General features: G+C 36.4%; 1 protein-coding gene across 2 annotated transcripts in view; it reads left to right on the top strand.

Annotated features, from left to right (window-relative positions):
• The window catches only part of frmd3 (FERM domain containing 3), a 70,529-nt gene extending 43,218 nt beyond the window's left edge, over positions 1-27,311 (top strand). Inside the window, exons 10-15 of one of the 2 annotated variants that reach the window (XM_058783701.1) lie at positions 1,630-1,718; positions 13,146-13,220; positions 13,306-13,374; positions 14,208-14,332; positions 14,964-15,017; positions 20,997-27,311. In XM_058783701.1, the coding sequence (XP_058639684.1) occupies positions 1,630-1,718; positions 13,146-13,220; positions 13,306-13,374; positions 14,208-14,332; positions 14,964-15,017; positions 20,997-21,649 (1,065 nt within the window). In that variant the 3' untranslated portion in view covers positions 21,650-27,311. The remainder of the gene's footprint in view (positions 1-1,629; positions 1,719-13,145; positions 13,221-13,305; positions 13,375-14,207; positions 14,333-14,963; positions 15,018-20,996) is intronic. The other variant, XM_058783702.1, reaches the window with a different exon arrangement.
• The last annotated feature ends 77 nt before the right edge of the window (positions 27,312-27,388 follow it).

Here is a 27,388-nt window from a genome sequence, read left to right as displayed (position 1 = left end):
GAGTGACAGTAAAGATCTTTATTTATTTATTTTTTTTTCTGATCATCAAAGATTCCTGAAAATAAAACATTAAGCAATAATAATAAATGTTTCTTGAGCAGCAAATCAGCATATTATTATGATATCTGAAGGATCATGTGACACTGAATACTGGAGTAATGTTGGAGTTATTCAGCTTTGCATCACATTATATTACATTTTACAATATAAGGCAATAGAAAATGGTAAAATGTAATAATGTAATAATATTTCACAATATTAAAATATAAATATAAAATATCTTTGCAACCCAAACATTACTGTATATGTATACTGCACCTTAGTTTATATTATGTCAGCAAAGCTCAGGACTATATCCTGGTTAAAGAAATAAAAATAATTTTATGCATTTTATCAATAACAGCATATTTAGGAGGTAAAATCCCTTAAATCAGTTATTTCACTCGTTTAGATTATGGAAAATGTAAACATATAATAATTCATTTGTGATGGATTTTAAAATTGAGGTTCCAATTAAAAATTCTGAAATGTATTTCTTAAATAAAAATCAGCCCTGGAACATAAAATTTCCTGAAAATGAAGAAACCCATTTGAAAAAAATGGTATCCTTGATATTATTTAGTAACTGTTTTACAAAACTGTGCTATATCACTCTCAGAAAAAAGCTGTGACTTTTCAGAAGGTGCACTTCTGTACCTTATTTACCCCTAAAGGATGCTTATTATTACCTTAAAGTTTCATAGTACCAATTTAAATGTGCATATTAGTACCTAAATGGTAGATATTACCATTTTGAAAATGTACTGCCACACTGACAGATTTTGTACCTTTTTTTCTTTTTTTTTGGAGTGTGTGAATATAGTCACATCCAAAGGTCCTCTAGTTGTATTCCCAGTATAACACCATCTGTTATCTTAGTGCTAAAATATAAAACTGATAGCAGATTTGGATGAACCACCTTTTTGAAATTCAATATATAAACACGTACACTGGAGTTTTTACAAACCTTTAAACTAATGTAAACATTAAGTTAACTGTCTAATGAGCTATATTACTCAGGAGAATTGTTTATTGTGAATGTTAATCATAATAAATTAAATTTGTATTGGCCTTTTGAGATTTTCATCATAGGTTGTTGTGAGTGACTAACAACGCTCCACAATTTTTGTCAAATCACAGTGATGCGCAGCTTCTCATGGTTAACTAATTTATTACACTAATGTGTGTCCTTGTAAAACCCACTGTACTATCTACAGTATGGTGTAAATGAAGGTTAATAAGTGTGGTGTACATAGTGTTCGTTCCAGTCAAAGCGTCTCTAACCGGTTGACTGACTGTGCCGTTATGATGTTGTATTGATCCGTACTCTCATATTCCCTGCTCTGTTCCCGGTAAAGCCGCCCTGCTGCCCGCACACACATCACTCTCACTAACATGCACACAGATTTGGGTCAGCATTTTGTTCAGCTCTCATTATTTATGACATTGTGCTCAGATTCCATCTCCGTGTAATTTATAGATTTTTTATGTCCTTACTCTCTTTGACCTCCCCGTTCACTTAAGTTGATTGTATCTACCTTTGCTGTTCCACACTTCAATTATTCATTCTTTCTTTTCATCTCTCTGCAGAAGAAACTGGTTCTGACGTTCCACACCTCCACACCAGCAGCCTGCAAGCACCTGTGGAAATGTGCCGTGGAAAACCAGGCTTTTTACAAGTGAGAGTCGTCCTTTCATCCCTCTCTCTCTCTCTCTCTCTCTTCTTCATAATGTAAATATGTTTCTATGCAAGTAGCATTTTTTGGTCTTTTTATGCTGTACCATTCAAAGGTTTGGGGTCAGTATGATTTTTTAGAAATTAAATGCTGTGCTTTTGAACTTTCTATTCAATAAAGAATCCCGAAAAATCATGGTTTACATCACAGGAATAAATTACATTTAAAATATATATTCAAATGTAAAACATCTAAAATCATTTTAAAATGTAATACAACCTGAATTCCGGAAATGTTGGGACGTTTTAAAAAAACAATTTGAATAAAATAAAAACTAAAAGACTTTCAAATCACATGAGGCAATATTTTATTCACAATAGAACATAGAGAACATAACTGTAACGAGACCAACGAGATGAGAAACGTGCGGATCCATTTGCAAGCTTTTATTGAGCAGAGACGTGGTCATAACAGGCAGGGTCGAACAGTGGCAAACAGGTCTATCATAGGCAAGGCAGAGAGTAATCCAAAACGGGCCTGGGTCGGTCGACAGCGAACAGTATCCAAAGGGGCTTGACGAGAGAGGAGATCTGAAAACGAAAGCAAAAGTCCAGTCAGGGGAAAACACAATCCAAAACAGGCAAGGCAAAACTAGGAAAACTATCAAGGGCTCTGTAGAGTAGCTAAGGCTAGGGGAGCGATAAGCGCATACAATACTCGGCAGTGAGGGAGAGAAAGTCCATGGCTTAAGTAGGGTGTGTGATCAGTGCAATCAGCAGTGTGATCAGTGCAATCAGCTGTGTGTGCAATCAGTGCAATGGATGATGGGAAATTGAGTCCAGTGTGATGTGTGCTGTGAGAGTCAATGTGGTGAGCGGATAGACCGGATTTGTGACACCTCTGGAGGTTCTGCAGCGGTTGCCGCCACCTCTGGAGGTTCTACAGTGGTAAACTCAGGACACAAGGAGAGTTCAATAATGGTCTCTTCGACCGCAACACAACAGGCTGAGAGTACATTGCTGGGCGCTACCACCATACAAGGGACTGAGGCGAGCCCCATTGCTTCTAAAGGTTCTGCAGCATGTGCCGCTACCTCTGGAGAAGCTGCAGCGGGTGCAGTCACCTCGGGCAGTTCTGCGGTGGTGTATGCAGTCCAAACGCAACATAAAGCGATTCCCATCTTGGGAAGCACTTCGGACAGGGGAATATGCGCAAGAACAGGAGGGTTACAGTGAGTTGGTTTGGGGATACCAGCCGTGCGTGCAGACACCAGCGGTACATCCCTCAAACTAGACCTCAAACTGGGATAAAGGAAGACTGATCTTGATGAGCTGGGTGCGTCAGCAGAGACGTGAACCGACTCTGGAAGGTCAGCGGAGACGTGACCCGACTCTGGAAGGTCAGCCGTGATGGGCTGTGACTCTGGACAAACAGCCGTGATGGGCTGTGATTCTGGACGAACAGCCGTGACGGGCTGTGACTCTGGGAGATCAGCGTAGACGTGAAGTGACTCTGGATGATCAGCTGAGACATGAAGTGACTCTGGATGATCAGCTGAGACGTGACTCGATTCATGACGACCAACTGCGACTTGGCTTGACTCGAGAAGATCAGCTGTGACTTGGCTTGACTCGTGAAGATCAGCTGTGACTTGGCTTGACTCGTGAAGATCAGCTGCGATGTGAAGATCAGCTGTGACTTGGCTTGACTCGTGAAGATCAACGGTAGCTTGACTGGATTCACGAAGATCAACTATAACTGGACTTAGCTCTTTAAGATCAACTGTGACTTGACTGGGCTCTTTAACATCAACTGTGAATTGACTGGGCTCTTTAACATCAACTGTGAATTGACTGGGCTCTTTAACATCAGCTGTGACTTGACTTGACTTTTTGTTATCAACATTTTTTATTTTTCATACATAACATCCAAAAAAATAAAAAATAAATAAAAAATACAAAATAATAATAAAAACAACAACAACAGACACATACTCAATATCTCAAAGTCCAGTCAAAGGGAGGGAGAGAGGGAAGGACAAGAAAAACATAAAAGTCACTCTTTTATACAGTCACGTATATCAAAGAGAAAGCACTGCCAAGCATCAATGGTAGAAGGCTTGGCCCCATTGATTCGTGCTGTTGTACATTCACAAGTCACTATTTGCAGGAGACTACGGATCCAATATGTTTTTCCACACATGTGCGGTGTAAACCAGTTTTGTATTATTGTCTTCTTTGCAGCTGTAAAACCAGCAAACAACATTCTCTTTTGCATTGAAGTTATACAGAGGCCAGAATCATCATTAAGAAGACACAAACTTGGATTAACAGACCAATCAATATGCAGTAAGGATGATAGAACCAGGTTTACATGTGTCCATAGACTGATGACGACAGGACATTCCCAAAACATATGCAGAGAAGTACCTGACGATGTAGTATTACATATATGGCAGTTGAGATTCGGTTGTAGTTTCATTTTAAATCTTTTGTAAGGAGTTATGTATGCTCTATGAATGACTTTGAAGTGAATAAGACGATGAGCCAGATTTTTAGATGTTAAACTGAGATTAGACCACACTCTCTCCCAGTCGACAGACAAATTAAGGTCAGATAATTCCCCATTCCAAATAGTTTTAATAGAAAGAGGTTTTGTAATGCAATCAATAATCTTATTATATATTAAAGAAACAGACGGCCGACCAACAGATGGTGCAATCCAATCTTGCATAGGATGAGAGGAGATGGGAGATGCCCAAGGAACTCCATACGCTTTGAGAGCAGAACGTAATTGAAGAAAGACAAAATATGCGGATGCTGGTAGACAAAATTTGGTTCTTAATGTCTGAAATGAACATAAGCCCTGGTTATCATATATATCACCGCATGTGTTTACACCCAAAGAGGACCAAGAGGGTTGGACAAATGGACGATTTCCATACAAAATTAAAATTGTGCCATAAAGGTGTACTGTTACAAAATTTGAAGGTTCCTCCTATCCAACGTTCCACCGTTTTCCAGATTTTAATAGAGTTGGCCACAACCGGACCAAATTTATAATTATCCCTTTTTTCCTGTGCCAGTAAATAACATATCTTGGAGTCTATTTGGTTTAACCTTGTCAGCTTCAATCACTCTCCAAGAAACTGTAGATTGAGGATCAACCCAATTATGAAGAGCCTTAAGCTGGAGCGACCAATAATACAGTTCAAAATTTGGTACAGCCAGTCCTCCTGCGCTATTAGGATGTTGTAATGTGGTAAGCTTAATTCTGGGGCATTTATCATTCCAGATAAATTTAGAAATTATGGAGTTGATCTCCTTAAAGTAACCTGGAGGGGGAGAAAGTGGTAGCATAGAGAAAAAAATTAAATCGAGGTAACAAATTCATCTTAACAGTGGAGATTCTTCCTTGAAGAGATACTTTAAGATTCTTCCATCTTTGAATGTCATTTTGACCTTAACTAAAATATTATTAAAATTGTCTCTGGCAATCTTATGAATGTTTTTATGTATGGTAATGCCCAAATAGATGAAAGATTCCTTAATAGGGATAAATGAGGGAATAGAAGAATTAACTTTAACATTGTTAATTGGCATTAAAGCAGATTTGCTCCAATTTATTTTATATCCTGATAAGCTACTAAAATTATCAAATTCCTTAATTATACTAGAGACTGAAACATCAAAGTGGTCTAAATATAGAATAATATCATCAGCGTATAATGAAATACTATGATTATGATCATGAATCTTAATCGATACTTCAGATTTCCTGATGGCTTGTGCTAAGGGTTCAAGAGATAGACAAAACAATAAGGGGGAAAGCGGACATCCCTGCCTCGTTCCTCGCTGCAAAGGGAATGGGGGGGAAATAATATTACCAGTTATGACTGATGCTGCAGGTGAGTGGTATAATGTCTTAATCATAGAAATGAAGTGTTCACGAAGCGAAACATTGCAGAACTGCCCACATATAATTCCACTCTAGCTTGTCAAAGGCTTTTTCTGCATCAAGTGAAAAGACCGCACAAGGGTCGGGTGGGAATCTGCAAAGTCAAGAATATGAAGGAGTCGACGATATTGTCAGATGCATTGCGCCTTGATGAAACCAGTTTGGTCCTCCTTGATCAAACTATGAATTACCTTCTCCATACGAAAAGCAAAAACTTTAGCATAGATTTTAAGTTCACATGGGATAAGCGAAATCGCTCTGTAGCTGGAACAATCTAATGGGTCTTTCCTTTTTAAGAAGTAATGAAATCAGTGATGTTTTTGATCTCTATGAAATACCCCATGTTCAATTGCAAAATTAAATGAATTAAGCATAAGTGTCCCTACCAAATCCCAAATTTCTAAATATAATTCAGGGGAGACCATCTAGACCTGGCGATTTGCCCTTTTGAAGGCTTTTAGAGGCGTGCAGCTCCTCCAAACTTAATGGGGCCTCCAAAGATTCTTTATCCATCTGTGAGATTCGAGGCAGTTCCAATTTATCTAAATACTGCTTACAAATTGGTTCATCAAAATCTGTTTCGCTTTATACAGATTCATGTAAAACCTTTAAATATGTCATTAATTGACGAGGGTTCGTGGTGACCTGATCATCCGATGATTTTATTGCGCTAATATATGCCTTAGACTCGCATTCTTTCAACCTAAGGGCCAATAAATGACTAGGTCTCTCTGATTCAAAATAATATTTTTGCCTAGTCCTATATAAAATAAATTCCGCCTTTGAGTGTGAAAGTAAATCATATTCTTCTTTTAAAGAGGACAACCGTGTAGCCTGTTGATCAGTAAAATGTTGTTTTTGTAGGTTTTGCAATGATTGGATTTTATTTTCTAATTGTGTAAACTGGTGAGTTTTCGCTTTGGCAAGAGTAGAAGAGAAAGATATACAGAACCCTCGTATGGCACACTTAGTCGATTCCCACATTATTTGAGGATCCACATCAGAGGGCATATTGATTTCAAGAAATTCCTTAATATATTCTTTTAGTGAAGTAATGAAAGTCTGATTACTTAATAATGATATGTTAAAGCGCCATCTAGGGGACTTGGCTTTAACATCGGAGAGAGGAACACTGCACAACACAGCAGAATGATCAGATAATAAAATTGGTAATATAGAAATGGAGGAATTCGAAATTAAAGATGGGCTGAGAAATATGTAGTCTATCCTAGAGAAAGTCTTATGTCTATTAGAAAAAAAAGTGAAGTCCTTAGCTTTAGTATTCTGAATTCTCCAAAGATCGATTAAGTTGAGCTAGAGATGGATTTAGAAGATGGATTGGCTGTTGTATCAGATTGAGATTTATCTAAAGCAGGATTTATGACAGCATTAAAATCACCACCCACAACTAATGGGCAGTCAGTCTGCTCAAGTAATGTTTTGGAAATCTGTGTAAGGAACGCACTGTCTGTCTCATTCGGACCGTAAATAGAGACCAATGCTAACCTATTATTATATATTTTGCATCGGATAAAAACAAATCTACCCTTCTCATCACTACCAAGGTGTTCAATTGTTAAATTTAACTTTTGATTAACAAGGATAAGCACCCCCTTAGTTTTATTTTGAGTGCAGGAAAAAGCCGCTAATTTATAATATTTATTCTGAAAACGTGCCACGTCAGATTGTTTTAAATGCGTCTCTTGAATTAGGGCACAGGAAATAGACTTACGGTGTAAATATTCTAACACACGGTTCGTTTAACAGCAGAATTTAAACCATTCACATTCAGTGATAAAATATTTAGAGTATGCATTGAATATTCATAATCCCAAAATTGTAATCAATAAATGAAAAAAAACAGAAGCACTTCCATTCTGTAAGTAGCATGTAAACGCTGATGTGCATTTTAGATACCAAACCTCCTAGATGAAAAATCCCTTTAGAAATAAGATAAAATAAATAACAGTATAAATGTCTTTTGTAAAAAGTAAAACAACATAAAAACCTGAACAACCAACAACCATAAACAAGGAACAACTCAGACCGCACATTACCGAGAACATAGGTCTGACTGAGCAACAAAATAGTGATGGTTCGTGACCGATCCACTCCAACGCAAGACATGTCTCCCGAAAGGCCCACACAGCCAAAAATATTTTTAATTAAACCTACTCTCAATTAGTCCTCCAAAAAGAGAGAGAGAGAAAAAAGGAGTGTCAGTCTTACCAGCAACGAGATCGTTGTACCGGATATATAGGGACAATATCTCGGTAGTAGAGAGGAGAGAAGAAAAAGCAAAAAATAGAGTTAGCAAGCGTCCATGTCCATCCTACCACCATCCCCTACTGGGCAGCTAGGACCATGTCCATCCCGGCCATCAAGTTCCTTCCGTTGGACCGGAGAGACAGCGGCCGCCGTTCCCCCGTCGCCGCCCCGCAGAGCCGTGCCATATGTCTTCTGCTGAGACAGGGAGCTGATAAAATCCTCCGCTTTCTGAGGGGAATCGAAGCTTTTCTGTTCCCCTTTGTGCCGTAGTTTAACCACCGCCGGATAGATGAGGAAGGGCTGGAGGCCAAGCGCTGTCATCTTCTTCAAAACCGGACCAAATGCCTTTCTCCTGATCGCTGTAGCTGGACTAAAGTCGGGAAAAAATAGTAGTGTGACATTGTTCTGTGCGCATTTCACCGGATAGGCCTGCCGAGCACCCTTCAGGATATCAGATCTGTCATGCCATCTCAGTACACGGAAGATAAGAGTGCGCGGCCGATCGGAGCCTGTCCCTCCGTCATACACGCGGTGCGCCCGGTCAATCTCAATGTCACGGCCCCTCAAGGAAGGAATCCACTTGGGAAGATGAACTCTGAGGAAACCAGCCGCGTCGGATCCCTCAGCCCCCTCTGGCAGCCCCACCAGTCGCACGTTGTTGCTCCTGCACCTGTCCTCCATATCCGTCATCTTCTCGGTGAGTCGCTCCAGCTGATTTCACGTCCGTGACTGCCCTCCTATCCTCACGTGCATCTGCTTGCACAGAATCAACGCTGTCACGTGTTCGCTTCGCCGCGGTAGTTATGGCCTCAAACTCCTCTCTTAGCTCTTTAACAGACTTGTTGGTCGCTTGTATGTCCTCACGCAGTTCGTGCAATGCTGGAATCAGTACAGAGTCCATCGCATCTCTTACTGCCGAATTCACAACCGAATTCAAAGTGCTTTGCTGCTCTTTAAATGCTAGTTCAATACGGCTAGCGATAGCATCGTCGAGGTCTTCTCTGGAGATGGCGGAATCTCTGAATTTTTTCTTCATTGGCGATTGCTCAATCTCTCTTTTCCGATCCCCTTTGTCTGCCTTAGCACTCATGATGGGTCCAATGCAGTGTGGTTCAAATTTTACTGACAGGATCATATAATATGTGGCAAAGTGAGCAGAGCGAAAGACTAAGCTTGCATCGCCGTCGAAGGGTCACGTGATCCCCCTTGACTTGACTTTTTGACATCAACTGTGACTTGGCTGGACTCATGACGATCAACTGTAACTTGCCATGATTCATGAAGATCAACGGTGACTTGACTTAGCTCTTTACTGGCAGCAATGACATGACGGGGTGTTGTTGTGGCCGCCATTTTGTGAACGGGTTCCGGTGTCGCTGCCATTTTAGTCACAGACGCGGTGTCACGCTCCTCTTCCGCGACACCCACAGTAAACAAAGAGTCTGCACACAGCAAAGCATAGTCTATAAAGTCCTTTAAACTACAATTGAACTTCCCTTCGGGTAAACATGACTTAATGGGCTCAGTTAATCCAAAACGAAAAATGTCTTTTAATACGACCTCAAAGGTTACCCTGTAAGATATCTCACAGAATTGAGTGACATACTCCTCAATAGATGAACTCCCTTGTCTCAGGTCGAGCAGCTGGTTGAATGGATCCATACCTGGCCAGGGTTCCTCAGAAAAGCCGCTGGATCCTCGTGTGGCCGAGTATTCTGTAACGAGACCAACGAGACGAGAATCGTGCGGATCCATTTGCAAGCTTTTATTGAGCAGAGACGTGGTCATAACAGGCAGGGTCGAACAGTGGCAAACAGTTCTATCATAGGCAAGGCAGAGAGTAATCCAAAACGGGCCTGGGTCGGTCGACAGCGAACAGTATCCAAAGGGGCTTGACAAGAGAGGAGATCTGAAAATGAAAGCAAAAGTCCAGGCAGGGGAAAACACAATCCAAAACAGGCAAGGCAAAACTAGGAAAACTATCAAGGGCTCTGTAGAGTAGCTAAGGTTAGGGGAGCGATAAGTGCATTATCAACATTACCTTTTTCATTGCATACATACATAAGCATTGCGGCAGTGAGGGAGAGAAAGTCCATGGCTTAAGTGTGGTGTGTAATCAGTGCAATCAGCTGTGTGTGCAATCAGTGCGATGGATGATGGGAAATTGAGTCCAGTGTGATGTGTGCTGTGAGAGTCAATGTGGTTACACTTTTATCCACTAAATGAGCTCATTTCAAATTTGATGCCTGCTACAGGTCTCAAAAAAGTTGCCACTGGGGCAACAAAGGGCTGAAAAAGCAAGCAATTTTAAAAAGATTCAGCTGGGAGAACATCTAGCAACTAATTAAGTTAATTTGACATCAAGTCTGTAACATGATTAGCTATAAAAGGGATGTCTTAGAGAGCCAGAGTCTCTCAGAAGTAAAGATGGGCAGAGGCTCTCCAATCTGTGAAAGAGTGCGTAAAAAGATTGTGGAATACTTTAAAAACAACATTCCTCGACGTCAAATTGCATGGGCTTTGCAAATCTCATAATTTACAGTGCATAACATCATCAAAAGACTCAGAGAAACTGGAGAAATCTCTGTGCGTAAGGGACAAGGCTGAAGACCTTTGTTGGATGCCCGTGGTCTTCGGGCCCTCAGACGACACTGCATCACTCATCGGCATGATTCTGTCATTAACATTACTAAATGGACCCAGGAATACTTCCAGAAACCACTGTCAATAAACACAATCCATCTGTGCCATCTGCAGATGCCAACTAAAGCTCTATCATGCAAAAAGGAAGCCATATGTGAACGTGTTCCAGAAGCGCGGTCGTGTCCTGTGGGCCAAGGCTCATTTAAAATGGACTGTTTCAAAGTGGAAAAGTGTTCTATAGTCAGATGAGTCCAAATTTTACTTTCTTGTTGGAAATCACGGACGTGTGTCCTCCGGGCTAAAGAGGAGGGAGAGCTTCCAGCATGTTATCAGCTTTCAATTCAAAAGCCAGCGTCTCTGATGGTATGGGGGTGCATAAGTGCATACGGTATGGGCAGCTTGCATGTTTTGGAAAGCACTATGAATGCTGAAAGGTATATAAAGGTTTTAGAGCAACATATGCTCCCCTCCAGACGACGTCTATTTCAGGGAAGGCCTTGTGTATTTCAGCAGGACAATGCAAAACCACATACTGCAGCTATTACAACAGCATGGCTTCGTGGTAAAAGAGTCCAGGTGCTGAATTGGCTTGCCAGCATTCCAGGTCTTTCACCTATAGAGAACATTTGGCGCATTATTAAAAGAAAAAATACGTCAATGACTACCACGAACTCTTCAGCAGCTGGAAACATATATCAGGCAAGAATGGGACCAAATTCCAACACCAAAACTCCAGAAACACATAACCTCGATGCCCAGACATCTTCAAACTGTTTTGAAAAGAAGAAGAGATGCTACATCATGGTGAACATGCCTCTGTCCCAACTATTTTGAGACCTGTAACAGGCATCAAATTTGAAATGAGCTCATTTTGTGCATAAAATTTAAAAACTTCTCAGTTTAAACATTTGTTATGTTATCTATGTTCTATTGTGAATAAAATATTGGCTCATGTGATTTGAAATACTTTTAGTTTTCATTTTATTCAAATTTAAAAACGTTCCAACATTTCCGGAATTCGGGTTGTAATATATCAAAATATTACAGATTTTATAGTCAAATAAATGCATCCTTGGTGAGCAGAAGAGACTTTAAAAAACATTAAACATTAATAATAACACTAAAAAAATATTTCCATCCCCAAACTTTTGAACGGTAGTGTATATGGGTCATTATCAGAAAATGGTACTAATACTATATTTGTTTGCTTATTTATTTATTTATTTATTTATTATTTTCAAATATATCTGTTTAAATGTGTGGAATTTTTGATTATATCAATTTATTTTTCTGTGCCTCAAAAAAAAAAAAAAAGTTGAATCCTTGTTATATACAAAAGTTTTTGGAGTTTAAGATCAGTGCAAAAATGTCTAATAACAGCAAATATAGTACACCACACCACATTATTTACAGGCAGTATTTTTACAGTCATATTTTCCATTTAAACTGTAATTTGATGGACTGCTGCAGCAATGAGGCCAATATAAGTTCTAAAACAATAAAATATAGAATGCAATTCAAACGTATCTTTGTTTGAATGTTTTATGATGTCACTCATCAAAAAAACAAAAAACAAACAAAAAAAACTGGACAATATCAACATAACACAGTTGAACAGAGTATTCGGTAACAGTTTACAATAAGGTTCATTAGTTAACATTAGTTAACAACATTAGTAAACATGAACTAAGAATGAACAATACTTCCACAGCATTTATTAATCTTAGTTAATGTTAATTTCAGCATTTACTAATGCATTATTAAAATCTCAAGTTGTGTTTGTTAACATTAGTTAATGCACTGTGAACTAACATGAATAAACAATGAACAACTGTATTTTCATTAACTAACATTAACAAAGATTAATAAATAGTGTAATAAATGCATTGTTAATTGTTTGTTAATACATTAACTAATGTTAACAAATTACACCTTATTGTAAAGTGTTACTGAGTATTCTTATATATAGTATTGTTAAAGTAAAATTTCAGTTAAATTTCTGATTATATTATTGATATATATTATATCAATGGATGCTTTAAACATATATTTTTAAAATAGATTTTGCATTCAACACTAACAGTTACATCTTTACATCTTTCTAATAATGTGACTAAGTTGTGGATCCTGGTAATTATATCAGTATGAGGTCATGGGGACAAACGCAGCACAGATGGCACGGTTTGCTGAGAATAATCCTGATATAAGTGCCTCAATGTCTTTCTCTGTCTCTAGTTACTCTGTGTGAGTGGTGTCACGTTACTGTTGAAAGCCCTTTAATTAAGAGCCTAAATGCCAGCCAGACAGCAGGCCTGCCTCTGTCAAACAACAACACTCTCTTCATATTAACACACGCACATCAATCAGTCAATCACAAGCTGCTTTTATTGCTCTGGCCACACTGTAGGAGAAAAGCTGCAGAATTGATTTAAATATAGTAAAAAAGATTCAACAGAAATGAGAACATTGCAATTTTTTTTCGACTGCAGAATTGCAATTGCAACAAGTTTGATGCAAACTGTTGATTACTGTTTGGTTAACTGCTTTTTTTTTCTGATTTAGGTGTGCAAAATCCAGTCAGATTAAGACAGTGTCCAGCAGCAGTATATTTTTCAAGGGAAGCAGATTTCGCTACAGGTGAGATTGTGCAGTGATCTTGTGAAAGTAAACCGTAAGTCAGACATGCTGATATTTAATATTATTGCTTCTGGTTTGATTTCAGTGGTCGGGTGGCTAAAGAAGTGATTGAAGCCAGTTCAAAGATTCAGAGAGAACCTCCTGTTGTATACAGGTCAGCCTCCATTTAAATACGTATATCCTACTGTGTCTAGTCCACACTTCACTCGCGTCAGGTCGTGGGAATCAGGCTGTTCATATGGTTTAAAACGGCCACAATATACATTTAGCATTTTTTTGTACACCTATTATCTTAGTTAAAGTTTCTTGGAAAAAAATGTTGTTTTTTTGTGACTTTTTCCCACCCTTGCAATTAAACTAACTGTTTTTGATGCTTATGTATGTATGCAATGAAAAAGGTAAACAATAAAGGTATTTTAAAGTGATACCAGCAACACTTATGCAATGGAGCAGTCAAAATAATCAGAAAGTGGAACTGACAAGCGTAATAATACTTTTTATTTTGCCATCGTATTTCAGCACACAGACCTTCATCAGGATTGCAAGTAAAAGAAACTTGTTTAAATATAAACAAAAAACAATAAAAAGTTGCGGTAACACTTTGTTTTAAGGACCAATTGTCACTATGCGTATTACTAGCATATTGGCTGTTTATTAGTAGCTTACTTGTAAAGCAAATATTAATGCCTAATTCTGCATGACTATATTTTAGATCCCTTAATCTGACCACATACCAAAACTTAACAACTACCTTAGTTGCTATTAATAAGCAGCAAATTACGAGTTTATTGAGGCAAAAGTCATAGTTAATAGTGAGAATTGGACCTTAAAGTCTTATATTGTGAACATGATATTATGTCTACATTAAAAATCTACATCAGTCAAATTCTTTTTTTTAAAAACTACTCTTTTTTTTGTTTTATTATTTGACTTTCACTTCAGAAGTTCATGTTTTAACATTTTTGTCTGTTTCTATGGCTGTTTCAGGTCTCAGTTTGGTCAAAGCAGAAGCTTTACTTCGCTCAGTCATAAACAGCTGATAATGAACATGGAGCCTCTTCTACCAGCACTGAGCTCCAGCAGGGAAAACAGAGACTCCTCCGCAGACAACGGTAACACGCTTGCATACATACACACCTTAACAGTGCACCTTTCTCCACTGTGAAGATCTTTAACCACTAAACAAATGAAAAGTAAATATGAATATGATCCATTCACATGAGACTCTAGTCATATTATTCTAGCAAACTTTATATTCTACAAGAAGGTGAAATGCCTCATCATGACCAACATTTTCACCGGATAAATTTAGTTTTTTGTCATACGCACTCCCTGGCCACTTTATTAGGTACACCTGTTCAACTGCTCGTTAAGGCAAATGTGTAATCAGCCAATCACAGCAGCAACTCAAAGCATTTAGACATGTAGACATGGTCAGGATGATCTGATGATCTTTCTTTCCCTCACTTTTAAAATAAATAAGTCCTCTATTATAAGATACTTTTAGTCACAGAATAAACGGCATCAGAAACTAAATACATTCGCTCTAATGTGAGTATTGCCTTTGTATCACTTGTATATTTTGCATGAAAAAAATGACCTAGCGCACCTTTAAAACAGACAGTATCTCCAGGTATAACACCCTCAGTTCTCTTGGGATCTGTTAGAATTAAGCCGACGAGATGCTGGTATCTGTGGAGACTCCAATCAGAGCTTTAAAAATACTTGTGAATCTCCCTGCAGATGGCATGTTAGCAGTGATTAATACGAGGCCTGCCTGGACTTCAGCTGTCAGAGGTGTGTGTTAAAGCAATGTGCACACAATACGCGTGATTATGAAGATTGAAGATGCTGGTTTAATGAAGTCTGTAAACTGAATCAATTAGCTGTTTATACCGGAATAATTCAGGCGGAGTGAACTAGAGCGTTTCATGAAGGGGTCTAGTCATGTGATGAAGCCGTGGTGTCCGTGTGAGGAGATCTGAGGCTGGTTCATCAATGCTAAGCCCTTCACAGATCCAGTTACCAGAGGACAGGACAAGCTTTTTAGGACTGAATGTCACACTGGCCCTTCTCAGACGTTCCCTGTTCATCCTGTTTGAAAACAATGTGCTTGCTAAAACAGACATCGCTACTACACTATAAAAGTTGTGAAATTTACTGTTAAAACCCGGCAGCTGTGGAAGCTAGAAATTTACCATAAAGATAAGCTAGCAACATTTTAAGTTTGGCAGACTGGATTTAGGCTATATTTACTGTAAAAATGCATATTTGATTAACTGATCTAATAGTAATCTACCAGCCGACTGAAGTACTACAATCAGTTTTTAACTTTTTACTGACAACCACCTTAAAAACAGTTGGTAAAGACAAACTCACATGATGAATAAAAGTTTATCACAAGCTTTTCCGCAATACTACACTGTAAAAAAATGTTTTTAAAAGTTGAGCCAACTTAAAATTTTAAGGCAACCAGCTTCAGCATAATTTTGAGTTTTCTCAACTTGTCGTTTTAAGTTTATACAACAAAAATTTGAGAATCTCCCACAAAAATAAGTTGAGCAAACTCAAAAATCTGCTGAAGCTGGTTGCCTTAAAATTTTAAACATTAAATGTCTCATTCGATTAATTACTTTTTTTTTTTTTTTTTTTTTTGCTGCTTATTAATATTAAGTAAGGTGGTTGTTAAGTTTGGGTATGAGGTAGAGATTAAGTAATCTAAAATATGGTCATGCAGAATAAGGTATTACTATGTGCTTTATAAGTACAGTTAATATATGCTATTAATATGCATGCTAATATGCAACTAGTTAATAGTGAGAATTGGTCCTTAAAACAAAGTGTTACCATTTTTACAGTAGCATTTTTACATTTTTAGTCTTTTACCATTAAAATTATGATAATTTTTACTGTGCACTATTGATCGTTGATCAACTAGTTTATTTTACTAATTTTAAACTTGCTAAAACTCGATAGAATGCACTATAAATCTGTTTACCTACTCATCATGTAAATTTGATTTCTTTTTCCATTTCATTGTTTTGGTATAATTTTTGGTGTTTTTGTGTGTTTTAATTATTTTAAAGTACATTATTTCTGTAACAAGTACTAAACTGCACTTCGTTTTCACATGGAAGTGCCTCATTGTAAACTCAGTTTTGCCTTTGTTTTTTAAAGAAAAGAAGGGACAAGTTGAAAATGTCTGCGGTAATCCACATTATGCTTAAAATACTATCAACTGAGCTTAACTTGTACTAAACCCAGAGTATTCCTTTAACTGAACACAAAATGAGATTTGTGAGCTCCAGTGGAGGGGAACATTATTCTGCTCTGTTATCCCTTTAATATCTGGTCATGAAGTATTATTAAAATAATAAAAGGAGTCAGAGGTTGTTCCAGATACGTGTGAAGTCTGCTGGCTGTACTGTACTCCGGACTGGATCTTTTCACCATAATCAGCCGCTGTGATTAGCAAAGCCTTGTGCTATGACTGAGGCTGTATAAATAGCTCATCCTGCATTTGGGCTGATCCGGCCCCTAATGCCCCGACTTTGTTCACATGTCCGCTATCCGGTGAAGTAAAGGGGCCGGCAGGACCCCATCCTGTGAGCCTTAACCCATCCAGAAGAGTCAGGGACAGTGTTTGACATCATTAAAGCCAGCAGGAGCCGTGAGTTTGAGGTGGATTGAGAGGGAGGTGTTGATATGGAGGTTCTCGGAGAGCAGGGGGAGCGTGTGGTGGGTTGTGAAAAGGTTGCTGAGGAAGGTCTACAGGAGGAGGATGTAGATGAGGTTCTGGATGAATGTTTGGAGGAGCGAGGAGACGCCATGCGCTGTCAGGTGAAGATCACCACACGTCACAACCTGCAGCTCCGCATGGCCAACTACACGGCGCGAGACGTCTACGTGCGGCTGCTCGGCCACGGAGACCGCATCTCAGGAACCGGTACGGAAGCTTCCCAAATCCTGCTGAAATCATGATTTACCAGTGCTAGCATCTGATAACGGTGATTGTAACGGTGATGGCCTAGATGCGGGATCATTTCAACTTCATTTCTTTATTGAATAGCAATTTTACGTCAATCTGAAAACTCATGCAAAATGAAAATTTTGTCATCCTTTACTTGCCTCGTATCGTTCCAAAGTTGGGAAAAAATTGATGTTTTGAAAAAGGTCTTATGTGTAAATGTAATATTTTTGTACCAACATTCTTCAACATATCTTGTTTTATGTGCTGCAGAAATAAGGATGAGTTGAGGAAATGATTGATTTTTGCTTGAACTATTCTTATAAGGCAGCAGCACTTGACTCCACTGGGTGTTGCTTAACAATGAAATAACTGACAAAATTAAACCCTACATAAACATCTTAAGAGAATTCATTTTCAAAAATGATAATTCTGTCATCATTTACTCACCCTCATGTCGTTCCAAACCCATATGTATTTCTCTCTTCTGTTGAGCAACAAAGAAGATATTGAAGAATGTAACAGTTGACGGTAGCCATTTACAGTATGTTCTTTCCATAACACAGAAACACAATTAATTACTAAACCACAACATTGTAGTAAAATAGTGTAGTCATTATATTATTATTTCAGGAGCTCAGGTTTTCACAACAAGGACAAATTTACATTTTTGTTAAATGATGATACATATTAATTTATATCTTAATATTTGGTTTCTTTTTGCACGTTCTTATCAACTAAAATGCTGTTTTCAGCAACTAAAATTTGTAAAGTGAGTAAAATTGAGTGAATGTCACATGAAATAATGACTAAATTTATTTATTTATTTTCATATTTATTTTTTAATCAAAAGACAAACTATGTCTACAATTATTATTATTATTTATGTATTTATTTTAAATGGAGTTGTAAATATGAGTGATTTGGTGATCAAATGAAATGGTAACTTTGTGGTAACTCTTTACCAAACAGTGGCAAATTAATTAACATAGTTGTAGTTTCAAATAAAAGAATTAAGAGGCATTAACGTTTATTTAATTTGTTTTGATTGTTGCACAGACAATGAAGTTTTATTCAGAAAATTAAAAAACTAGTTCTTTATACTTTGCTTTGATGACACATAATAGGAGGGGAGGGCATGTCAACTTTTGTGTCAAATGACGTTTTTCTCTTTTCTTTTTCTTTTGTCTTTCACATTCTTTAGAGAATCTCCCTCAGATTTAGTTATTGTTGCATCTAACTGTTGCCATGGTAGCCATGATGGTCTGTTGCTAGTGACGACTGTTTCCTCCTCCTGGGTTAAATGGCTCTTTATGTGTCGCTATGGTGACATCTTCTCTTTGCCCATATGCCTGCATCTACTGACTTATGATTATCCAATTAGTTTGACCAATATTACATTTCAGGAACTGTTAAGCGGCTGTCAGTGCTGATGCCTTGAAATCTGGTACATCCTGTCAATGAGGGATCAATTAATTAATGCTTTAAAACAATCCAGTTTTTATCTGAAGCGATGTGAATTATTTTTCGACAGTATGTTAAATGTCATAGTGAAATGAGAGGATGGTTAGGTCAGAGGACATTGCAGAGCTCTGTGTGTGTTTGAGAATAGTTGCATGGAGAAGCATCAACGTCACTGACAACTTAGCCGGGAGACTCGTCTTAATCCACACTAGTCAGGCAGCTGGGTCTATATTTAGACCGGACTTGTCCAAAGAACAGGCTACAGCCGTGCCTCTCAACTGCTGGATAAACACACATACACGAGAAGAGCAATAGATGTAAAATCGGTAACACTTTACAATAAGGTTCATTAGTTAACTACATTAGTTAACATGAACTAATAATGAACTGCACTTATACAGCGTTTATTAATCTTTGTTAATGTTAATTTCAACATTTACTAATACATTATTAAAATCTTGTTAACATTAGTTAATGCACTGTGAACTAACATGAACTAACAATGAACATCTGTATTTTCATTAACTAACGTTAGCGAAGATTAGTAAATACAGTAACAAATTTATTGTTCATGGTTAGTTCATGTTAGTTAATACATTAACTAATGTTTAACTAATGAACCTTATTGTAAAGTGTTACCGTAAAATCTTTAGATCATTTCTTTAAAGTATTTTATTGAATTCTCTCTTTCTCTCTCTAAACATTTCATAACTTGAAATAAAAGTTAACTAATATGAACTGGAAATTAATGATTTATTTTAGCTAGTTGCATTACTAACATAAATAAAAATGAACTGAAACAAAACTATATAGATATATTTTTAATAAACAAAAATTAATACAAATGACAAAAGCACACAATTAAATGACACAAATTAAAATGAAAACCTAAAAAAACATAAAGAGTGAAAACGAATTCAAAATAGTAATACAAACTACTAAAATGTTTTGTGCCAAACCCGTTATATTCAAAATGTTTTGGGATTTCATTTTACTGGTTTTTAATGCAAAACATGTCCTTATTAATATTATTACGATTATTCTTACTAATCATTAGTATTCTTAGTGTCAGTTTTACTGAATCATTATTATTAGTAGTGTTAGTATTCTTAGTATTAGTATTACTCTAACATTATTATTCTTAGTATTAATATTACTAAGCATTAGTATTCTTGGTATTAGTATTAATATCCTTCTTAGTATTAGTATTACTAATCAGTAGTATTCTTAGTATTACCAATTATTAGTCTTCTTAGAATAAGTATTGCTAATAATTGGAATTATTTGTATTAGTATTATTATAGCATTGCGTGTGTGTGTGTGTGTGTGTGTGTGTACTGGTTTGAGTGGTTTACAATGCTGGATAGTAACTGATTACAATTAATCTGGATTACGTAATCAGATTTTTGAAAAATTCAGCACTTGTAATTAGATTATATTGAATTTTAAAATACTTGTAATCAGACTACAGTTACTTTTTTATTGATTATATGGTTACATATTCATAAAATAACAATAAATTATTCATAATTGAATGATTCTACCTAATTCTTCTTTTTTTCATTAAACTCACAAACCCCCTGCAGTTCCTTCGCAAACTCCAGTTTTGTAATGTTTCATGCATTTCATGTTGTTAATAATAACAAATGGAATATATTTGTATTTTTATAGCAATATGATACAAGATCATCCTGTTTAAATCAATGTGATATAAATGTGTAAAGTCAAAAGTAATCTAAAAGTAGTCTGATTATATTTCCTAAAATTATGTTACTGACAACAATTTTTGTCATGTAATTTGGAATCAGTAACAGAGTACAATTTGCTTGTAATCTACCAAGCGCTGGGTATTTATTAGAAAAAGGAACAGCAAAAACAAAATGTAAGTACACGTTTTAAAAATCAAATATAGATTTGAAAAAAAAGGAAAATTAATTTTTTTTTTAAAAGCTCTTGCTTCAAGAATTACAAATCTGTCAAATACTATGTCTACATTCAAGTCAACAGTGTTTCATGATAATGACCCATATGTTCTTCAGGAAATGTTGAAATATCCATGAAAAATGAATCTTAAAGGGACAGTTCTCCCCAAAAAATGAAAATTCTGTCATCATTTACTCAGAAGGTATTTTGAAGTATTAGGGTGACCAAACACTTGATGGTCCCCATTGACTTCCATAGTATTTGTTTCCATTCTGTGGAAGTCAGTGTGGACCAGCAACTGTTTGGTCACCCACATTCTTCAAAATATGAAGAAAATAATGACAGAATTTTCATTTTTGGGTGAACTGTCCCTTTAAGGGTGACCTTTCAGTGATTAACACAACCAGTTGTTCACTCCGCAGGACTCTCGGCTTTGAAAGACTCGGTTCATCTGTCCCCACTGAAACCATCGTTCACTCCTGAGGAGGCGGAGATGGAGGAGAGGGAAAACCACGTTCAGGACAGACGCGAAGACGAGGCAGCCAACAGGATGAGAGTGGATGAGGAAAGGAGACAGATACTTGTAGACCATGAAGATGAAGCGTGTTCGGCTCTCACCATATCTGACACAGCGTACAGCCCGTGTGCCAGCATGGTGCCCACGCCGGTGGAGGAGAGCCAGGGCGGCCTAGACCTGCTGTTCCAGAGCCCCGCGCGCCTGCTGAAGGAGCTGCACGCCGACCCAGACATGCAGCTGGAGCTCCAGGCTGAGAGGGAGAGGGAAGTGGCCAGAGAGGTGTTTGGTCAGTCGCTGTGCAGCCCATCGAGTGGACGGCAGCAGATGCAGGCGTGTCTGCGCAGTGCCGCCCGTCTGGTGGTGATGGCCACGGGTCTCCTCGTGATTCTGCTGCCCCTGCTGCTCGTGCTGCTGGAGTCGGACTTGGACATTTCGTTCTTGCATGACATCCGACAGACGCCCGAGTTTGAGCAGTTCCACTACGAGTACTACTGTCCCCTGCGCCGCTGGTTCCTCTGCAAACTGGAACTCATGACGGAGCAGCTCTGGGGCGACTGAGGCTCGGCGGGAAATACAGGGAACGGGGGGCGGGAATATAATGGACAGGACCGGACAGGTTTGCTCTCCTACATCACATGGTTTATTCATTCACATCTTTTGCGGATCACGCCGATACGTTCTCGTAGCAGTAATGGAGGCAGTTTTTCTAGCACTTGCGCTGTAGTTGTCTAGTGTTTTAGCCATAGCGTTAGACAGCGGACAGCAGCATGGGCCTTTAAATGGTTCATTAAAGCCGTATGACATGCACAGCTTTGGTAGAAATGCATTGGAACATCATACATTTCAACAATGATGATGGATATGTATGCTTTTTCAATATCTTCATTCATTTCATCTGCCTGTTGTCATAAACTTAAAAAAGAGTGTCAGTCAGGGTCCAAAATTAACTTTTTGTCCTACATTTCAATGGTGAGTGATTTTATTTGAATGTATTTTACAGGTTTTTCTTTGTTTTGGTGTTCCTATGACTAAGCCCCCTTTCTCTAAGTGCTCATTTTTTTCTTTTGTAGACTATTTGAACAGTATCTCTTTGATTTGATTCACTTATAATCAGCGAGGGTCACTGTTTAAAAGAGTTAGGTTAACTGGCCTGTAAAACAATTTTCATTCACATTTGATGCTTGCCAAAGTTAATTGTGGACCCTGATGCCGGTTTGAGTGTGAAATCCTGTATAAACACATATGAAGAGTTCATTTCAAATGATTTGATGTCTTTGACTCAGTCAACCTCCATAACAACTCAAATAATGCACGTCAAATGTAGAAGAGGCACAGACAGGTAATGAGCTCAGACCCGCTTCCCTAAATCAAGACTTATTTTCTTAAAAATCAAATCACAGCTATTAAGACGAGCAAATTCTGACCTCATAACACTGTATTGGCGTAAATCTCTGCCTCTCGCAGAGCAACACACATAGCTGTAAGAGAGAGGGCAAGCTATACATGCTAAAACTTAATATCTGTTTTTAAAATTTTATACATTTTTATGTGACGCTTACAGTTACTTATATTTTTCAGCAAAAAAAAATTAAGTTATGTTATTTAGACTGATTTACACTAAAAGTAGGTGGTATAGAAGTGAAATATTTTTATTATCACCAACAATTTATCTTAAAATGCTGTGCTGTGTTTTTATATAGAATAGCACAAAGTATAAATTTTTTTTTTTTTTTCAGATTTTCAGATGTCATGAGCAGATGTAATAGCAGGTTGTTAGTACATTTGAGAGGCTCTTAACTGATCACTGCAATCACACAACATACATAAACACAAAATACATAAAAAAGATGCATGAAACCGCTACAAATCCAAATATTTACACATTTAAAAAAAAACAAGTGTTGTGTCAATAGCATTTTGTGGAAGTCAAATGATTGAACGTATTCAAACAATGAAAGTGCAGCTAATAAAATTTAGTTTACAAACTATGTCCATTTAGCCCAAAAAAGTTGTCAAAGGAAAACTACATTTCATTTGCACAACTGGCTTTTCTTTATACATTTGTTTTATTTTATTTTATTATTATTATTTATTGGTAATGCAGGCTGTTTTGTATGGAAGCTTGTTTCCGCCACAGGATAAAATAAATAAAAGGGTAATTGCAACTTTTTACCTTTTCTGACTTTTTTTTCCTCAGAATTCTGAGTTCAGAATTGTGAGATATAAACTCACAAATTTTAGAAAAAATTTCTTAATTACAAGATACATACTCGCCAATTTAAGGAAAAGTATCTAAATTGTGAAATATAAACTCGCAAATTTGAGGAAAAGAGTCTGAATGGTGAGATATAAATCACAAATTTGAGGAAAAGAGTCTGAATGGTGAGATATAAATCACAAATTTGAGGAAAAGAGGCTAAATTGTGAGATGTAAACTGACAAATTTGAGGAAAAGAGTCTAAATGGTGAGATATAAACACAAATTTGAGGAAAAGAGGCTAAATTGTGAGATATAAACTCGCAAATGTGAGGAAAAGAGTCCTAATGGTGAGATATAAACTTACAAATTTGAGGAAAAGAGTCTGAATTGTGAGATATAAACACAAATTTGAGGAAAGAGTCTGAATTGTGAGATATAAACACAAATTTGAGGAAAAGAGGCTAAATTGTGAGATATAAACTCGCAAATGTGAGGAAAAGAGTCCTAATGGTGAGATATAAACTGACAAATTTGAGGAAAAGAGGCTGAATGGTGAGATATAAACACAAATTTGAGGAAAAGAGGCTAAATTGTGAAATATAAACTGACAAATTTGAGGAAAGAGTCTGAATTGTGAGATATAAACTCACAAATTTTGAGGAAAAGAGTTTGCATTGTGAGAAGTCAGAATTGCCTTTTTCTTTTTCTTTTTTTTTGTTGGTGGAAAAAAATACAATAAAATTAGAAAATGTAAATTAAAGATTCTGAGAAAAAAAACAACAACTGAATTACAAGTTATAAATACCTTTATTTATTTATTATTTTAATTCTGTGGAAGAAAAAAAAAAGCTTCCATAGTTTTGATTTAATAATCAGTGAAGGGTTTCAGTCATTCATGCAGAACACAGTTTGATTTTTTGATTGAACTGATTGAATCATGAAATGTGGTTCTCTTTGGATATCATGTTTTTTATTTTTTAGTTATATGCCCATGCAAGGCCTTGCACTACCATACTGCATTTGCAACACTGGCGTTTTGCATAATGCCAAACCTGAAGAACCTGTGAAGACTTGCTCCATTTACTCTTTTTTTGTATTTAATTAAATCAAAGCCAGTACATGTCCTGATTACATTTGCGTTTCCTTCAGAGGTCCAGGATGAGACTGATGTCTTCTGGACTGGCCGGCTCACAGTGCAGCACATTAACTAATCAAATTAACACGGCTACTTGTGATGCAAATCTGATGTGAAGTCACATCTGTTGCTGAGGTGATAGCAAAAGGGCTAATGACACATGTCTGTCAATGCATCACGCTCAGCGGAGTTGTAGTTTGAATCCAGTTCAACATAAACCCAGATCACTGACATTAACTCTCAAACAGCAGGTGGCGCTCTCAGGAACGAATGTCAAATACTGAAGGATCTTTATTTTCTGATAAAAAAATAAAACAAAACAAATATGCATATTAGCATACAGGCATTTATATAGATATGTTACCACAAATTAAATATTTGATTGCTATTGTATGTTATTTGTGGCTCGTGTGGTTGATATTCATACCGACTCATATTTATTCACCATTACAACGTGTGCATCATCAAATCAGAATCATACTGCATACACTTGTGATTCAATCAGTTTTCATCAATGTAAATTAACAGATCTTTTTCTGATATATCATGAATAAATTTTTTTTTTTTTTTAAAGATTATACTGTATACACTACCAGTCAAAAACTTGGACACAGTTAACTGAATTTACATCATTATTTGTCATAAATTGTTAATTTTAATTGGTATGTAAATGTAATTAACTCCCCCTTCAAACAATTAACTTAATTAATTACTTATTGGTTTATATTAAGTTTCTTTAACTACTATGTACTAAACATTTATTTAGGCATGTAATAAAATGCACTTATTTTATACATAAATGTTTTTACATTGCACTTGTATTAAAAAATACCTGTAATATAATTATTTTCTGTAATTATATCTATAATTATGTTTTTTGCTAAACAACATGAACGCAAGTACATTTGTAATTCATTAATTAATTTATTACTTATTTGAACTATGTAGTAGTTAGAAACTTAAAGTGGGATGTAATATTTTATTAATTTTAAACAATTTAATTTTGGTCTAATGCCTTATGGATAAATGCTCTGTAAAATTTTAAGTCGGAGCCAATAGTAACAGAAAATTTAAATTCGATGCCATGTTATTTGGTCACTACGTAATTCCTACACTTCCATTTGCGTTCTTTCATAGTTTTAATGACTAATTAATTATGATTAACATGAAAAGTTTGTCCAAACTTTTCTCCGGTAGCGAAAACATCCACATAAACTCAAAGTAGATGTGTACATTAAAACACAGACTAGTTCTCTTTGAGTTCCTCGCTTCTGCATGTATAACATCTGTAAATACTGTGAAAAGAAAACGTCATTTTCATCTCTCATGTGTCTGACCTCGTGGAAGTCTTATTTGTATATGATCATAGGACTATGAAAAGGACATCAAGGCTTTATTCTATTGTGTTGCGTTCAGGTTTCTCTGGACTTTCAGCTCAGGGTTGAGTCATATTTATTGATAGATTCATGAAGCAGCCAATAATAGAAATACAACATTGATGCTTTGTTCTATTGCTGCTGTCAATGTCGTGGTTCTCATTATAATAAAATCATCACATATGTGGAATATGTAAATAATAGATAGTCATGCTTTGTGCTTCAATGTGTGCTATCATGACCAATGAAAGCAGAGAAGCAGTGGCCACATTCAATCGATCTGCTAGAGGAAGCCTGAGCTTCGGGTTGATTGAATTTGCCCATTAACCTGAACATCTCTTATCATCATATATCGTAGTGTGGCAAAATATAGCTTTCCAAACTCATTTTAATTGGCCAGAGGGTTAACATACAGTATTTCATATAGCATTCAGAAATGTCATGCACTGGAATTTGTGTTTATTGTTTTTGTAGCCTTGCTATTCTGTTGCATGATGGGACACCAAGACTAATTTAACCGATTCCTTTGTTATATGTTTGGTAGAACTGTGATTTTATTTGCCTACAAACATACAAAACTGAACACTGATAGAAATGGAAATGGGAATAGAAATGAACAACACAATTATCATGTTTTCAAATGTTCATTAGTAATTAACGTTTCTGGTGAATTCTTACAAAGCCTTTAAAGGACGCCATATCAGGGTTATAATTTACCCCAAATCAAAAAAATATTTTGCTAAATATTAATATACATTATTAGTATTACGAAAATGAGGCTAATTTAACATTATGAAAAGAAAAAAAGGATTTAGGAATTATCATGACAATAATGTCACAATGCAAATAAAAAAAAAATATATATATATATATAAAAAATCTTCATGGGCTTATAAATAATGTCAAATATATTGTATTTTTTTTTATTATTTTTTTTAAATGTGTTTTCAGGGTGAAATATGACCTGGAAAAGCATAACAGTTTAGAGTTGACCCAATTGTAGATGCTGTGATTAAAACCAATTGTCTATTGAGGGAAGAAAAAATAAAAAATAAAAATTCTTGTCATTTACTTCTCTTAATTAGCCTCTTGTGTCCAAAAATCCCCAGATGTTTCTTAAATAATATGGTTAAACATGAAAACCACCCATTTCCCTTTAAAAACTGATAATTATATAATAAAAAAAGAAAATATGCAAATTAACTGAACATCTGGAAAATGCTTGTACATGTTTTGTTTTGTTTTTCTTTAGAGGTTTGAGATTTTTTTGAGTATTTGGTGATTTCACTGCGTATGTGAATTGTGTTTTGTTTGCATGTTTAGCAGCATTATAAATGTTTCAGTTTAAAACAGTCTGTCATTTAATTTCAAAATACAACTCTGGGAGTATAAAAAAAAATAAGTTCCCAGATTCACTGGGAATCGCCTTATTAAATTTGTAAAGTGATTTTTGATTGTTTATATGTTAAAAAAAGAATTGTTTTATATGTTAGTACTGCCACAATAAAACTGGAGTGAAAACATTGCAATCTTTATTTTTGCTTAAGATTTGAAATTTAAACCAACATTCTTAAATGAAACACATT

Source organism: Onychostoma macrolepis, chromosome 08 (assembly GCF_012432095.1).
Source record: "Onychostoma macrolepis isolate SWU-2019 chromosome 08, ASM1243209v1, whole genome shotgun sequence".
Classification (NCBI taxonomy): domain Eukaryota; kingdom Metazoa; phylum Chordata; class Actinopteri; order Cypriniformes; family Cyprinidae; genus Onychostoma; species Onychostoma macrolepis.
This window is presented reverse-complemented; position numbering and strand designations above follow the sequence as displayed.